The 15,975-nt window shown below is 38.8% G+C and overlaps 1 protein-coding gene across 4 annotated transcripts in view; it reads right to left on the bottom strand.

The window, feature by feature from the left end:
* Positions 1 to 1,585: 1,585 nt before the first annotated feature.
* c4bpa.L (complement component 4 binding protein, alpha L homeolog) overlaps positions 1,586 to 15,975 on the bottom strand; it is a 43,593-nt gene continuing 29,203 nt past the window's right edge. For 3 of the 4 annotated variants that reach the window (XM_041582050.1, XM_018246567.2, XM_041582051.1), the window contains 4 exons: positions 11,379 to 11,558; positions 5,237 to 5,416; positions 3,538 to 3,564; positions 1,586 to 2,100 (listed from right to left, as the gene is read on the bottom strand). In XM_041582050.1, coding sequence (XP_041437984.1) covers positions 2,039 to 2,100; positions 3,538 to 3,564; positions 5,237 to 5,416; positions 11,379 to 11,558 — 449 coding nt within the window. In that variant the 3' untranslated portion in view covers positions 1,586 to 2,038. The remainder of the gene's footprint in view (positions 2,101 to 3,537; positions 3,565 to 5,236; positions 5,417 to 11,378; positions 11,559 to 15,975) is intronic. The other variant, XM_018246569.2, reaches the window with a different exon arrangement.

Raw genomic sequence — 15,975 nt, 5'->3', positions numbered from 1 at the left:
GCAGTAAATACATTTGTAAAACAAAATTCTGATACCTATGAACACTTCAGCCCTTCCAGATAAGCATATACGATCACAGTGCCATATGTGTATCACTTTTATCTTGGAACAAAAATGAACATTTAATATTTGTGCAATCAACATAGCTTGCATAGTTCTTTAAGATTTAAGAGAGTGTACTAGATAAAAGAAAATATTTTCTTTTTGCATTTCCAGGTATTTCCAGGCAGGTAATCAATTCATTAAATTGGCAGACAATTAAATGTCCATTTATAAAGCTGTGGTATTAAATACTAACACTGAGCTTCCCATTGTAAAGCCCGTGCAAGTAACATTTCTAAGTACTTACACCAGAGTTAAAATAGAATTTACGTCAAAACTATATACTTCACAGTATTTAGGCAAGTGAATAAAAGGTAAAAAAAATTGTCAAGTAAACATGCATAATAAATTGATTAGTTAGTAAAACTGCATACAATTAACAAGCCGCTTTATAAGCCTGTTCCTAGGCAAGTTTACTCCATTTTTACATGCAGCTTTGTAGTAGTTTTATATGCAGCTTTGTAGTAGTTTTATACTGTTGGTTCAGACTATTATTCATCTCCAGGCAAGACCTCAAGACATTTTCTTTCACACATGTAAAATTGTATGTGTATTTTTTTCATTATTGGCATGGATTTCTCTTTTAATAGTTGCCATTTTTGTTTATCCTAGGTACAGTGGCATAAAAAAAAAGATAAAGAAAAAGAAAATACAGTTTTAAACATAAGATATATAGTGGATAATGCACCCCCAACTGTAATTTATACAGATATTAGAAATCACGTGACAATATAAACAGGTCACGTAACTCCGAGTTGACTTCCAATATCTTTTTAAATTTTGGTAGCGTGCAGTGTCTTCAAGGAGCTATCTGGCTTGCTCTTTTTCAATATGCACAATGCCAAACGCTGCCTCTTTAAGTTATAAAGGCTGTGTTCTGCTGTAGGAATGCGCTGTTTATGAGGATATATTTTACAGTTTGGTCCCATAGGTACTTGACCAACCTGTAGATTATATAGGGAATAAAGTACCCCCTCTTGTAAAATATAAGGATATTATAAGTTACCAAGGAGTTTCATGACCATATAAAAACACGAGGCCGAATGTTTTTATACAGGTCATGGAACTCCGAGGTAACTTTTAATATCCTCATATTTTTACAACTGGGGGTACTTTATTACAATACACAAATTTCAGTGAGTCGTGAAATGACATCAGAACTCACCATTTATAAGGATATAATTTACAAGATATTCATGGCTTTTGTGTAATATATATATATATATATATATATATATATATATATATATATATATATATATATATATATATATATATATATATATATATATATATATATATATATATATATATATATATATATATATATATATATATATATATATATATATAGAGAGATAGATAGATAGATATATATAAAAATAGAAACAACAAGTTGAGATTAAAGAACTGAGGTAGAAGGGTAAAAGGCACCAATATGTAAAAAAGAAAAAAATTCTCTTTGGTCTCTTACTTTACCATGTATTAGTAAGTTATAATTTATGGATGGACAGTCATTCTATTAGACAACTTTGATCACATACATTCCAATTGCTATTGTTTGGTGCACTGTAATGAGCTTTTTCTGATCCAATTTTAGTAAATAAAGTGCAAAAATAATATAGTGTCATTACAAATAGTGACATTTGTTATACTTCATTTATATAATATCCCTGAGCCAGTGTTAATTCTCTTCCACCAGCACATAAACTAACAGGGTCAAATTCTAAAAGGCAATTATCCCACAACAGCTAGAAAAACTTTTTGTGAATATACATAATCTCTGCAGGGAGTACACAGAACCAAACCCAAAATCCCAAAGTTATTTACGATCATCCACAAAAAGTACTTCGCAGAGTGTCTTCTTTAAGTAACTTAGTGTTTGAAGGTGGCTCCTTAGCAAGACAAACATTTAGGCTCAAACTAGTCAATCATTTTAGAAGAATTGTCTAAATGTTTGGGTTACAACAATCATTGTAAGCAACAGAACAAGGTTTCCTGAAAAAAAAAAACAAAAAAAAAACGTTAATAAAAGAGCTAAACAATGCTAGGCAATAGCTTCCACTTTTGCAAAGAGAGGTTTAAGGATGTTTAAATAAAGATTGGCAAGAGTCAAGTAAGTTGTTACAAGGCCACTGTAATTTTTAATTTTTTATTTAAAAATAAATGTAATGATTTTGAAAGTTGAAGAGATTAATTACAGGTTAGGCTAGTTTGCGGAGGTTTTTTTTTATTTTTAAAGACATGTATATGTATTTATTTACGAAGATATAGATATTTGGGGCAACTTTATGTTACAGAAGGCAGTGTGCAAAAAAAAAAAAGGGCTGCTGCAATAAGCAACAGGAGATGACACAGGGCCTGTCCTAACAGCATGCCTTATGGAAAAGAAAAAGACCCGACCATCATTCTTTTCCTAAATAATATGCTTTAGGGGGGAAAAAACCCGGAAAAAAAGCTGCACTCAATTTTTTTCACTTTTACCCCCCAAAATCGAACACTGGCCTCAGAGTGTAGCAACCCTTTTTAAACACTTCCATTTTTCTTAGTTAACCCTTGAGTTGCTAACTTTAAATTGAGCCAATTTATCAGTCTAAAAATGCAAATATCTCAGAAACATCAAGAATAAAAAAAAAACAATTATTAATTTAAAGATTAAACCAAAGCAATACTATTTATATAATGTTTGCAAACATACCTAGTCAAACTTTTAACTGTATATGGCATCAATACTGAAAATTATTAATATTTAAAATAATAGAACCAGCAGATTCCACCAGAGCAATGCCAAATTGGAAACGCTGAAATATGCAGGTCCACAAATTGCACCTATGCTCGCAGCCTCCTACCTAGCCTGATCCCAGATACATCGTGTCTTCAGTTGCAGCCAGGAACACATTGAGATTTTGCCAACAAAATTCGATTTAAGCACTGAAATCTGCAGCATGTGCCTGCACCCGGACGAACGCAATGGATCCGGTGCGGCTAGGTAGGAGGCTGATGTTAGTGTAGAGGTCGATTCTCAAACTGTGTATTTTAGCAGGTCAATTTTCAGCCCCAAGTGGCATTAACCAAGTACCATTCTAAAATAGAGAAAGGGCCATTAAAAGTACTAAAATTACTTTCTTGCACAACCATTTCTAGCAGTGCACTGACCCTCCATTTCAAAGACATTGTAAATCACTTTAAGGCAGTTGTATATATTCAAAATATGAAAATAGTGGTGAAAGGAAAAAAAAATTGTAAATCTTATGCTTATCCCAGAATAAAAGATAAGACACACATAAATAGAGACATGACAAAGTAAAGCTTATCTCTGCATACAGTATATATATCTTAGAATTACACCAATTAACCAATGTAAAAATATGCAATACGCGACAGCTAATTTTTTTGCAAACAAACAGACATTTTAATAGCATACAGTGAACTCACCGAAAATGACACCAGCATCATTGCCATCTAAAATAAATAAAAGGAATAACTTGTTATTTTGCATCTTCATATTACTAGGGAGCCTATTAACAAACCAAGCTCATTTTTAGTACTGGCATTTTTATTTGGAACAGTGAAATACAAAACAAATGGCTATTAGCTTTAATCAGCCTAGCTGGTAAAACACCTGCCAGGGCTGGTATTACAAATTTACCAGCAATGTAGCTGCCGGTAATTTATAATATCCTTTATAAAAGCCCTTGACCTTCAGTAAAAACTTACAATTCCTTTGGCTTCTGCGATGTGGCCCCGCCCCTTTTGCTGCGCTACCCACCGGCTCCGCCCCCTCACGGCCCGCCGGTATTTTTTTTTTTTTTTTTTAAAAAAAGGTGGCAACCCTAATCACAAGCAGAATAATAAATGATTATGATGGTCACTACTGCTTACTGTACTGGTGCAGTATGCTGCAGGCCAAGCTTCGATGTGTTTGTTGCACCCCCACACCCGTCCCTTTAAATGGTGGTCCTATGCCTTTAAAAATGGGTGTTGGTTTGGGCATGTCTCTCTTAAAAGCCGCAAGTGGGGGAGGATTAAGCCTGTGGAACCAATGCTGTGGTCTAGGCAATCTCTCTCCTTTAAAAGCTAATGGAGGGGGAGGACTAAGCCTTCTGACTAAAAACAATGCCCAGGTCAGGAGACACATCCCAAGAAATGCTACCATGCAGGGAGGTATCAGCCTTTTAATACTATGACCGGAGGTAAAAATATAGGTAGGGACCACCATATAGGGTTTGCCATGATGTGATACAATGGCTTACCAATTTTATGATCATAACTTTGTAACTAAAAACCTCAGTTTTTGTAAATGCATGCACTTGCATATATACTGGATTACTTATGAGACGGGGACCTGGGCACCTGACTCAGAATCAGTTTGCGACTGGTCTTCATTTAGCATATTTTTTTTTTTTTTTTTTTAACAATTTAGGTTTTTTCCAGCATCTCAACAGTTTAGAATTTTAGTAATCTGGTTGCTAGGGTTCAGCTTCCCATAGCAACCAGGTAATGGTGTAAACGAGACTGGAATAAGAATAGGAGGGGCCTGAATAGAAAGATAAGTAATAAAAAGTAACAATAGTATTGTAGCCTCACAGAGCGAGATCATTTTGTGTGCCAGGTTCAGTGACCGCATTTGAAAGTTGGAAAGAATCAGAAGAAGGCAACCAATTTAACTAGAACAATGAAGACCATTTGAAAAGTTGCTAATAATTGCTCATTCTATAATTTAAATTTAACTTAAACAGTTGTTAATATATTTAGTGTTATTTTGGAGATTTGCATTTAATTGTAGTCCCTACACATAACAGCAATACATTTGCAGATGCAAAGAAAAAAAAAAAAAAGAGAGAACTCATGTTCAGAAGCCTTTCGAATATGCAGTTACTATTTAAAAAGTCATATGAAAAAGTTAAGGAACCCCTTTTAATTCTTTGGAGTTTTGTTTATCATTGGCTGAGCTTTCAATGTAGCAACTTCCTTTTAATAGATAACATGCATTGTATTATGCATGTATACTTTTCCAAGAAAATGTTTTAATTATACAATAACTGTTTAACATAGACTGTTTCATGTCATATTTTACTGAGAATTACATTGTAAAGCATCTCTAAATATATTAATAAAAGAGAATATTGCCTACCATCACAAGAAGGCACAACGGAACTCCATTTTCCAGTATTTGTGCAAAAACGGGAGGAATCCCCAACAACTGTCATGTTATTAAAGCACTGATACGTCACCATTTCATTGTACTGATATTGATCCTTTTGTGGAGTAAAATTTCCATTCACAATATTTTCAGGAGGTTGACAGATTTGGGCTTAAATTTCAAAAGAGTGCACATATTACCAATACATTCAAACTCTTTTAGCCTATTTAAGAAAGGTAGAAATTTTTCTTCTTACAGTAATTTCTATTTCCAAGTCACTCTCATGGCAGCATTCACCAACATGGGTAATCCCTTCCCCTTTAGGTCATTGGACAGGAAAAAAACAAATCACATAAAGCACCCTCCTCCTATACCTCCCCCAGTCTAGTAACAAGCACTTGAAGGGGTGGGAAGTTGGTGAATGCTACCATGAGAGTGACTTTACTGTAAGTAGAAACTATTTCTACCTTTCCCAAGTCACCATGGCAGCAATTCACCAACATGGGATCTCCCAAAGCAAGAAAAGAAGGGTGGGACTACAAAAACTGCTGCATAATTTTTTTAATCACACTAATTCAGTGAACAAACTTCCTCCCAAATCTGGCTTCTTGGGAATGTAGTACGTACAACTTATAATGACGTACAGAGGTTGTCACTGATGACCACCTGGCTGCTCTGCAAATGCCCTGGCTTCCATTGCCCAGGATGTAGCTACAGCCCTGGTTGAGTGAGCTCTCAGATCTCTGGGCACCTCCCTGCCACCCAACTGATAAGCCATCACAATAGACACAATTATCCATCAACCAATCATCACTTTAGAATGAGATTGACCCTTCCTTGGGCCTCGTTATTCCAAAAAGTCTGTCCGACTTACGCCAATCCCTTGTACGGTCAATGTAGTATGACACTGCCCGTAATAAGTCCAATATGCCACTGCTCTTCCCGCTTAGACTTTGGAATGGCACAAAATTAAGGCAAAATGAGAGAAACCCAAATGTTGGCCTCATCACCACTTTATCCTGAAATATTACAGTATCTGGTTATTTTGCAGAAAGGGAATGCTTCTTTTTCACCCTACAAGCCGAAGTCACTGCCACCGCACCTTCAAAGTTACATGCCAGTCTGAAGCATCTTCCAACGGTTCAAATGGTGACCCCATAAGAACTTTCAATACCACCGGCAAATCCCAAGGAGGAACACATGGCTTGATATATGGTCAAAAGCCCCAAAAAGGAGAATCCTCTGCTCATGTTTTATTGTTTAAGGCTGATATAGCTGAAATCTGCCCCTGTAAAGTACTGTTACTCAGTCCTTTCTGATATCCATCGAAGAGAAATTGAACAATTTGACATGGTTCAGAACTTTCAGGATCCAAGTTCCTACTTTTAAGGAGAAGGAAAGGCTAAAATTAAGTAAGCTTTATTAGAAAGGTCTATATTAATACACCAGTAAACCCCCAAAGTAATGCTGCTCTGAATCCTCTGTCAAAAGAAACACCACATTTCTTTCCTTTTATTGTGAACACATGGGCTTCTGTATCAGACTTCCTGTTTTCATCTTAAACCTCCAGGGCACGGCCTTAAGCATGCTCAGTTTGCTCCTCTCCCCTTCCCTCCTCCACTCCCTGCTGTAATCTGAGCCCAGAGCTATGAGCGAGCAGGGAGAGACTCAGGCAGGAAGTGATGGCACACCAAGCCAATATGGCAGCTTTTATCCTTAACAAACAGAGAACACTTCAAAAGCGGTTTACTCAAGTGTGGTAAAGCATTCTGCAAAAAATATACTGATATACTGATATAGCTTGCTCTATTGTGGCTAATCTATTGGCAATAAACTGCTTCAGTAGCTTTCCTTCTCCTTTAAGCAAACTGAACAAAACAATCCCAAACTTGATAATATCGAGCTGAGGTAGGTTTTCTTGGATTTTAAAAGAAGGGTCAGAAGGTCTCCCTGGATTCCTTTCTTACACAGCCTCTGCCTCTCAACTTCCATACCAGCAAGGACAGGTGCACCACCTCCTCGTGGAATATGGGCCCCTGTGACAACAGGTCTGGCCTTACTGGAAGCTTCCAAGGGTCCTCCACCACCAGCTGAATCAACAGCAGAAACCAAGGACGCCTGGGTCAATGGGGAATTACTGCTATCACCAATGCTCCCTCTTGGTCTATTTTCCTCAGTACTCTCCAGATCATGGGAAATGGAGGTAAGGCATAGGAGAACATCTTGCTCCAATCTTGAAGTAAAGCATCCACTGCAGTGGACATGAATTTCTGGCAAAAAACTTTTGACACTTCCCATTCAAATGTGTTGCCATTAAATCGACTTCCGGAACAATGCTTGACCTATCGCCCTTAACTCCAGGACATTGGATGACAGAGCACGAAGATTCCAACTTCCCTGCACTGATCTGCCGAGCATGACGGTGCCCTCTGAGGCATCTGTTGTAACCGTCATCCACTGGGGTTTGAATAGGGGCATACCTCTGGCCAAATTCTGTGGTTCCATCCACCACCTGAAACTGGACTACACCACTTCCGACAAACAGAGTTTTTGGTGAAGCCGTAGAGGATTCAGTGCACATGACTTGATCAGGAATTACTGCAGGGGTCTCAGATGCCACCTTGCCCATTTTACCATCTGAATGGTTAACGTCATTAAGCCCAGTAGCGACATACAGTCCTTGACAGACTTTCTTGTCCCACAAAGGAAAGCACTCTCTCCTGTATTCGCTCGATCTTTTCTTGAGGAAGACTTATCAGATCTCTAACTGTATCTATCTGGGCCCCCAGGAATATTAGACTTTGGGTTGGAACAAGGCAACTCTTCTGCCAGTTTATGACCCAACCGAACTCCTGCAACATTCGAACAGCTTAGTCTCTGCTTCTTGCTGCTTCTTCTGCTGAACCGACCTCCCTCAAGACTGCAATATTCGTCACTAACACCTTCAAAAAGGTTCTCTGTGATGTTGAAAGGCCAAAGGGGAGACAGGTGAACCTCACATGTTGATCCCCCACCACAAACTGAAGGAACTTCCTGTGGTCAAATTGGCATGCGAAAGTATGCATCCTTCAGATCGAGCTTTATCAGCAATGCCGCTCAACGAATTGCCATAGTTATTGAGGCCAGAGACTCCCATTTTGAATTTTCTGTACAGGATGAACTGATTGAGGGGTCTCAAATCTAGGACTGGCCTGAAAGCCCCTGATGCTTTCTTTACTAAAAAAGTTTTGAGTAGAAGCCCAACCGTTGCTGTGTGGGTGGTACTGACTCCACTGCTCCCGACATCCGGAGCTGTTGGAGATAATCTTGAACAATTAATTCCGCCCTTGCAATCTTTGGAATAGTTGATAGTGGTATCTCGGGATCTTGCAAAATTCCAGTCCATAACCCTCCTGGATTATATTCAAAACCCAAGAATCCTTGATCTTTTGGAGGTGTTTTGGAAGAACAACCTTGCTCCTACCCTCACTTCCTGGGTCTGCTGAATATCATTGTAATTTTTTGGAAGTTGAGGGGAAGGCCTTTTTGCTGGACTGAAGGACCCCCAACTCAATTGTTTTTCATAGCCGCTGCCGGGCTTTGAAAATTTTCTATCACAAAAGGAATTTCTACTAGGGGAAGATGGCCTGGACCTCTGGCGCTTAAACCTTCTTTCTTGTGGAAGAAACACACTCCTCCCCCCAGAAGATCTTTTGATAATCGAGTCCAGCTTCTCACCAACTAACATGTCCCCCTCGAAAGCCAATTGACACAGATTGGACTTGGATGCCGAATCCTCCATCCATGGTTTCAGCCATAGAGCCACAGAAACACAGAGTTTCACCAAATCCAATGAGGCTTCTGATAAGAAACCCACCGCCAATCTTAAATCTGAAAGCATCTCCTTTAGATTTGCTCTGCTTACATTCGAAGAAATGGCCTAGTCTAAGTTGTCCAGCCAAACCTTCATTACTTATGAAGTCGAGGTTATCGCTACTGCTGGCCTCAAAGCCTCTTCTCCATGGGCTCCTTGAAGGCCGCGGCATCATCCACTGGCAAAGTCATTTTCTTTGCCAACTGAACAATCGCCGCAGGTGAATTGTCCCAAAGTTTAGAAAAGGATTTTTCCACTGCATATCTCTTGGAAAACTTCCCCTGTATCACTACTCTCTTTTCAGTATTCTTCCACTCAGAATGAATCATGTTGTTAATTGACTTGTACTGGAAATGTGGATGCCTTCTTCTTTAGAGATGGCAAAAATCTATCCGCTGAAGAACCCTTTGGAGTTTCCTTAGTTAGTGTCAATGCCTTCCGGACTGCTTTGATCAAATTATCTACTGCCACCGTACTGAGAGTAGTTTCTTCCTCTGAAACTAATTCTCCTTCCTCAGACACACACTCTCCAGGGTCATATAATTCCTCCTCCGACACTTCGTACAGGGATTCATAAAGTGACTCCCTGATTCTTTTAGATCTCCTCACCGACAAGGGTGCCGGATTTGCTGCAGATGCTTCCTGGACTCCTTGAACAACTGCCTGTTTAATAAGTGACACAAGGGCATCCAACTGAAGCACTCCTGAAGTTTGCTGTTGTCCAGTAAGGGTATGACCCTCTGATGACTGTTTGGAACCTGCAGCATCCTTATGGGACTCACTGGAGGCAGGAGGGCTGGAATGCAAATAAAAAAAAAAAAAAATCCATCAGCCAACTGCACAACCTCTCTCTCTCTCTCTCTTTTTTTTTTTTTTGTTCTGAATGCTTACCCAGGACCTTTAGACTGTGTTGTCTTCACAGAGCTAGTAGACTCCATGATTGACAGGACTGTGGAAAGTAAAACACAACACTGAAACCTTTAGTCCTACCAGCTTGCCAGCACATCCACAGAATAGGAGCTTACAAAAACAATTCTTGCTTGTAGTGTACTTGCTCTCACTCCAAAATGGCATCAGGAACACGTAAATACGCCCACGTCTCTGAATATAAGTGCTCCTTAATGATGTCAGCGTCCATACGCCAGCATCCATACTCATGCACACACATCTGTGCCATTTTGGACCATGCCCGCAAATCGGTTTTACCCGCCGCACTCCATCAAAACTGGCCTCAGTTCCACCACGGAGATACAAGGAGCGAGTCACCAGGCTCTAACCTGACTCCCCCGGCAATCCCCAAAGGGAGCACAAAGGAAGCATACAGGAGGGGAAAGAGAAAAAAACCTCTGAACCTTGGACTACTGCCTGGGTAAGCTACCAATAATCCATCCAATGACCATGGGACAAGAAAAAAAGATAAATAAAAATAAAATAAATAAAAGTAGAAAAAAAAGAGGAGGTATAGGAGGATGGTGCTTTATGTGATGTTGTGGTTTTTTCCTTGTCCAATGACCTAAAGGGGGAGGGATTACCCATGTTGGTGAATTGCTGCTATGGTGACTTGGGAAAGTTATACATAAATATAGAACTCGGTTCTGATACCTTTTGAAGCTTACACAAGGGTAAGCAACTAAAGCAGCCACAGTGTGAAGGGCCACACAAGGGTGGGCAGCACTACTCTAAAACATTAACTGGCAATACTAAAAGCAATACTAAAAGCCTAACACTCTTGAAGTGCTTTTCACCTTCTAAAGCAGCTCTTGGGGGGGCAGGTCGCTGACCCTGTAAACTGTTCTAAATTGATACATTTAGTTGATACATTTCTGATCTTTGTCCCTGTTAAGCAGAATCCCTGGGTTTCATTACAGGCACCTATTGGAACACCTAGAAATAATTGTTTTGTAAAGTTACAAATGTATTGTTATTGCTACTTTTTATTACTTAGCTTTCTATTCAGACTCTCTCCTATTCATATTCCAGTCTCTCATTCAAATCAATGTATGGTTGCTAGGGTAATTTGGGGCCTAGCAACCAGCTTGCTGAAACTGCAAACTGAAGAACTGCTAAATAAAAAGCTAAATAACTCAAAAACCACAAATAAAAAAATGAAAGCCAGGTGCAAATTGTCTCAGAATATCACTCTCTACATTAACCCAAAAGGTGAACAAGGACTTTAATTATACAATAACTGTAACATATGGAATGTTTCATGTCATATTTGATAGAGACTTACATTGTAAAGCCTCTCTAAATATATTAATAAAAGACAATATTGCCTACCATCACAAGAAGGTACAACGGAACTCCATTTCCCAGTATCTGTGCAAAAACGGGAGGAATCCCCAACAATCGTCGTGTTATTAAAGCACCGATACGTCACCATTTCATTGTACTTATATTGATCCTTTTGTGGAATAAAATTTCCATTCACAATATTTTCAGGAGGTTGACAGATTTGGGCTTAAATGTCAAAAGAGTGCACATATTACCAATACATTTAAACTCTTTTAGCCTATATAAGAAAGTTATGCATAAATATACAACTCTGTTCTGATACCTTTTGAAGCTTACACAAGGGTAAGCAAATAAAGCAGCCACAGTGTGGAGGGCCACTAGTTGGACAGCACTACTCTAAAATATTACCTGGCAATACTAAAAGCCTAACACTCCTTCATGTTGCATGTAAAATGTTCTGTAATTATACCTCTTGATTGTATAGATCAAAATCTCCCAGTAGTACACCAGTACCAAATTTTCAAAGCACTATTCCAGAAATCAGCATATTTTAGATTGCAAACTGATAAATGTTTTTCTAGTTCAATATACCATATTGAAATGGTTTACTAAAAGTAAAATTACTTAAAACAATTCTGAAAATGCTTAAATATTGCTTGTTCACCTTCAAACAACTAGTTGTTTTCAGACAGATCACCAGAAATAATGACTTTTTCCAATTACTTTTTATATGTCACTGTTTTTCTAATATTGAAGTGCTTTTCAGCTAAAGCAGCTCATGGGGGGGGTCGTCGACCCTGTAAACGGTTCTAAATTGATACATTGAGTTAATATATTTCTTAGCTTTGTCCCTGTTAAGCAAAATCCCTGGGTTTCATTACAGGCAGCCATTAGAATTGATACAATAGTTACTAATACTCCAGAGATGCTGTTGAGAATTGTATCAACTAAATGTTGCAAAATTGTAACCGTTTAGAATCTGCGACTGAATTACTGAGCTGCCAGACTGAAACACCAGAGACAGGAAAATACAACTTTAAAGGGGTGGTTCACCTTTAACTTAACTAAGTATGTTATAGAATGGCCAATTCTAAGCAACTTTTCAGTTTGTCTTTATGATGTATTTTCTATAGTTTATTAATGATTTGACTTCTAACCCTTTCCAGCTTTCAACTGGGGGCCACTGACCACACCTAGAAAAAATTGTTCTGTAAACAAATGTATTGTTATTGCTACTTTTTATTACTTGGCTTTCTATTCAGACTCTTCTATTCATATTCCAGTCTCTCATTCAAATCAATGTATGGTTGCTAGGGTAATGTGGTGCCTAGCAACCAGATTTCTGAAACTGCATACTGCAGAACTGCTAAATAAAAAGCTAAATAACTCAAAAACCACAAATAATAAAAAAATAAACCCTTTAAAGTCTTAATGATACCAAGATAAACAAACCCTAAATATGACATGAACAGTTTCTTGTCACTATATGTAGAATTATTATATATAAAGTGTAAGTTATAGCGGCTTTTTCAATTACCATAAAACAAGATATATTTATTAAAAAAAAAAGGGGGGGGGGAATGCATATTGCTAATCCAAATGACCCAACTGCAAGCTGTCAAAATTGACATTTTAGAAAAATTAACTATTGTATGTGCAAGTAAATTTTATGGTTTATTTTTCAGTAACTGCAAAAAAGTAGCCAAAGGATGCCCAGGACCAGCTCAGCTCCCACAGATTTTTTTAAGCTTAAACAAAGAATGCTGGGACTGAAGACCATTTGAAATGTAACACAATACAACTTAAATCACACTTTCTAACATAATATTTAAACTAGCAGATGATTCCAGTATTATATACATTACTAAAGATTCATGAGAATCTAGAACTGGTCCAATTGGTCTAGTTGGTCCAATTGTAGCAGGTAATGATTACACTATTTTTATTTTAAGGTAGTGCCATGTAGGTAGCATGAAACATGTAAATACCTTCAGTTTTAAAAAGGCTTTACAGTGCTTGTCTTGCATTTAAAGGACTGGTGGTTCCTTTTCTTCTTTCTCAAAATTTTTATTGTGGTGTCAGCAAGAAAATATAATACAAAAATCACAAGGCATAGGTAATATATCACTTGTTAACAATCTCGTGACACTTTTTCAGAAATTTAAGTTGACAAAAAAGCAATAACTATAAGCTATTCTAAAAATAAAAGAAAACAACAAAAAAAACAAAAACAAAACAAACAAACAAACAAACAAACAAAAAAAAAAGAAAAGGACTCCTGGTAACACTTTGCCAGCTATATGGACATAATTGACCTAGACCTAAAGTTAAACCCACATTCCAGGAATAGAAGAGCCAACAGATCTTGGACCACATGAATCGTCTAACCACCCAGAACACATCCCATCCACAAGATACTATAAAGGCAGGAGGTAATTGGGTAAAGACCCATTATACCTATAATCTATCCAAGGTTGCCAAGTTAAGCAGAAGGTATGATACTTATCTAAATGAATGCTAGTCAACTTATCATTAGTAAAAATCCAATCTAATTTAGCTTTAACCCATTCCACTTTTAAGTATGGTGATTTCCATGATTTAGCAATGACTTGCTTGGATGCTAGTAAGATATTATTTAACAAGCGACTTTGGGATTTAGATATCCCATCAGCAGGCCCGGACTGACAATCTGTCAGTTCGGACAATTTCCTGAAGGGCCGCTCCATTTACTGTGTGTGCGTCTCTGTGTTTGGGCGCCTCTGTGTTTGAGCGCGCCTCTGTGTTTGAGCGCGCCTCTGTGTTTGAGCGCGCCTCTGTGTTTGAGCGCGCCTCTGTGTTTGAGCGCGCCTCTGTGTTTGAGCGCGCCTCTGTGTTTGAGCGCGCCTCTGTGTTTGAGCGCGCCTCTGTGTTTGAGCGCGCCTCTGTGTTTGAGCGCGCCTCTGTGTTTGAGCGCGCCTCTGTGTTTGAGCGCGCCTCTGTGTTTGAGCGCGCCTCTGTGTTTGAGCGCGCCTCTGTGTTTGAGCGCGCCTCTGTGTTTGAGCGCGCCTCTGTGTCTCTCTGTGTGTGTCTTTTTGTGTCTCTGTGTGTGTCTCTGTGTTTGTGTGTCTGTGTGTGTCTGTGTTTGTTTGTGTGTGTGTTTGTGTGTTTACATGTGGGCTGCTTTGTTTGTTTTTTGCCCGGGCTGCTTTTTGCTCCCAGTCCGGCTCTGTCCATCAGGGACCACTCCGAGAAGAGCAACATAGGGGTCCCTTTCCAAATTGACGCCTAAAACCGAGAAGATCATGGTAAAGATCCTAATCCAATACCTCACTACCACTATGTGGTACATAGTGCCTATGAGGCTACAACCTCTATAACAATTACCATTAGCATGTGGGTAAATCTTGGCTATCCGAGCAGGAGTCATGTACCATCTAAACAATACTTTGTATCCTGCTTCCAACATAACTGTATTGATGGAACTTCTCCAATTATTATCCCATGTCTTCAACCATTCCTGCTCAGTGAGAGAACGCCCAATATCTTGGCGTTCTAGGATTCTGGTTGGAGTATCAAATTGCCTATATAAGAGAGAAATAGCTCCTCTCTGTGAAGTTCCCCCTATACACCATTTTTCATAAAAGGAATAAAGCTTCTCATAAGGTGGGCCTATTTTCCAACATGTGCCAATAAAATGGAGAATTTGAAGCGCACGAAAACTCTCAGAATCCGGCAGATTAAAATTATCTTTAAGACCTGCCAAGGTGTAAGGTCCTCTAGGTGTAATTAGGGATTTCACCTGATTTTTAGAAGTCCCTAGTGGAAATAATGGGTTTCCCAATATTGAAGCTGCTGGCGTATATAATGTCAATAGAGCATGTTGAGTTAGGGAGTTATTCCACAGCGACAGAGAATGGTGAAGGCAGGGGCTCATTTGTTTCGGCCTGCATGCTTTAGAGAGCCATAAGTAATTAGATGCATTGTATGGGGATGTATAAGTATTTTCAATATGTGCCCATTGGGGGGGGTGAAACAGCATTTATGCAAGTCTGGAAGTTGAGATGCTAAATAATACCACCTAAGATTAGGTAAGCCCAACCCTCCCTGTGACCAATGTGGCGAGTTGAGGCCGTCGCCTCAGATGGCAGCGCCCCACTAGGTACCAGGGGCAGCAAAAATGCTGCTCCTGGTACTTTAAGAACGAATTGCCAGGGGAGGGGGCAGGCGGCAGAGGGGCCAGGATCTCCCCTGCCTGTGACGTAGATATATACAACACAGTTCGGCTAACCCTAGGATTCTTATTATTCCAGATAAATCTAGAAATTTTAGACACATTTATTTAAATCATTTAGCTTAAGTGGGATGGGAAGTACTCTAAAAAAAATTCAAGAGTTTCGGGAATAATGTCATTTTGACCGCCCAAACCCTACCGATCCACGAAATGTGGTATTTGTTCCAATCCTCTAGCATCTTCCCAAGTTTAAGATAACGTTTAGGGTAATTAGCTTGATATAGCGAATCATAACTATTAGTTAGAGAAATCCCTAAAAAGGAGATTGCGGATTTCTGGCATTTAAATGTAAAATTGAGGGCCAAAAGTTTAACTACATCCTGGGGAAGACCAACATTAAGGGCCTGGGTCTTTTCTGGATTTATTTCCAAT

The sequence above is a fragment of the Xenopus laevis genome, chromosome 2L, assembly GCF_017654675.1.
Source record: "Xenopus laevis strain J_2021 chromosome 2L, Xenopus_laevis_v10.1, whole genome shotgun sequence".
NCBI classification, from domain to species: domain Eukaryota; kingdom Metazoa; phylum Chordata; class Amphibia; order Anura; family Pipidae; genus Xenopus; species Xenopus laevis.
Note: the sequence above shows the minus strand (reverse complement) of the source record. Positions and strands in the feature narration are given on the sequence as shown.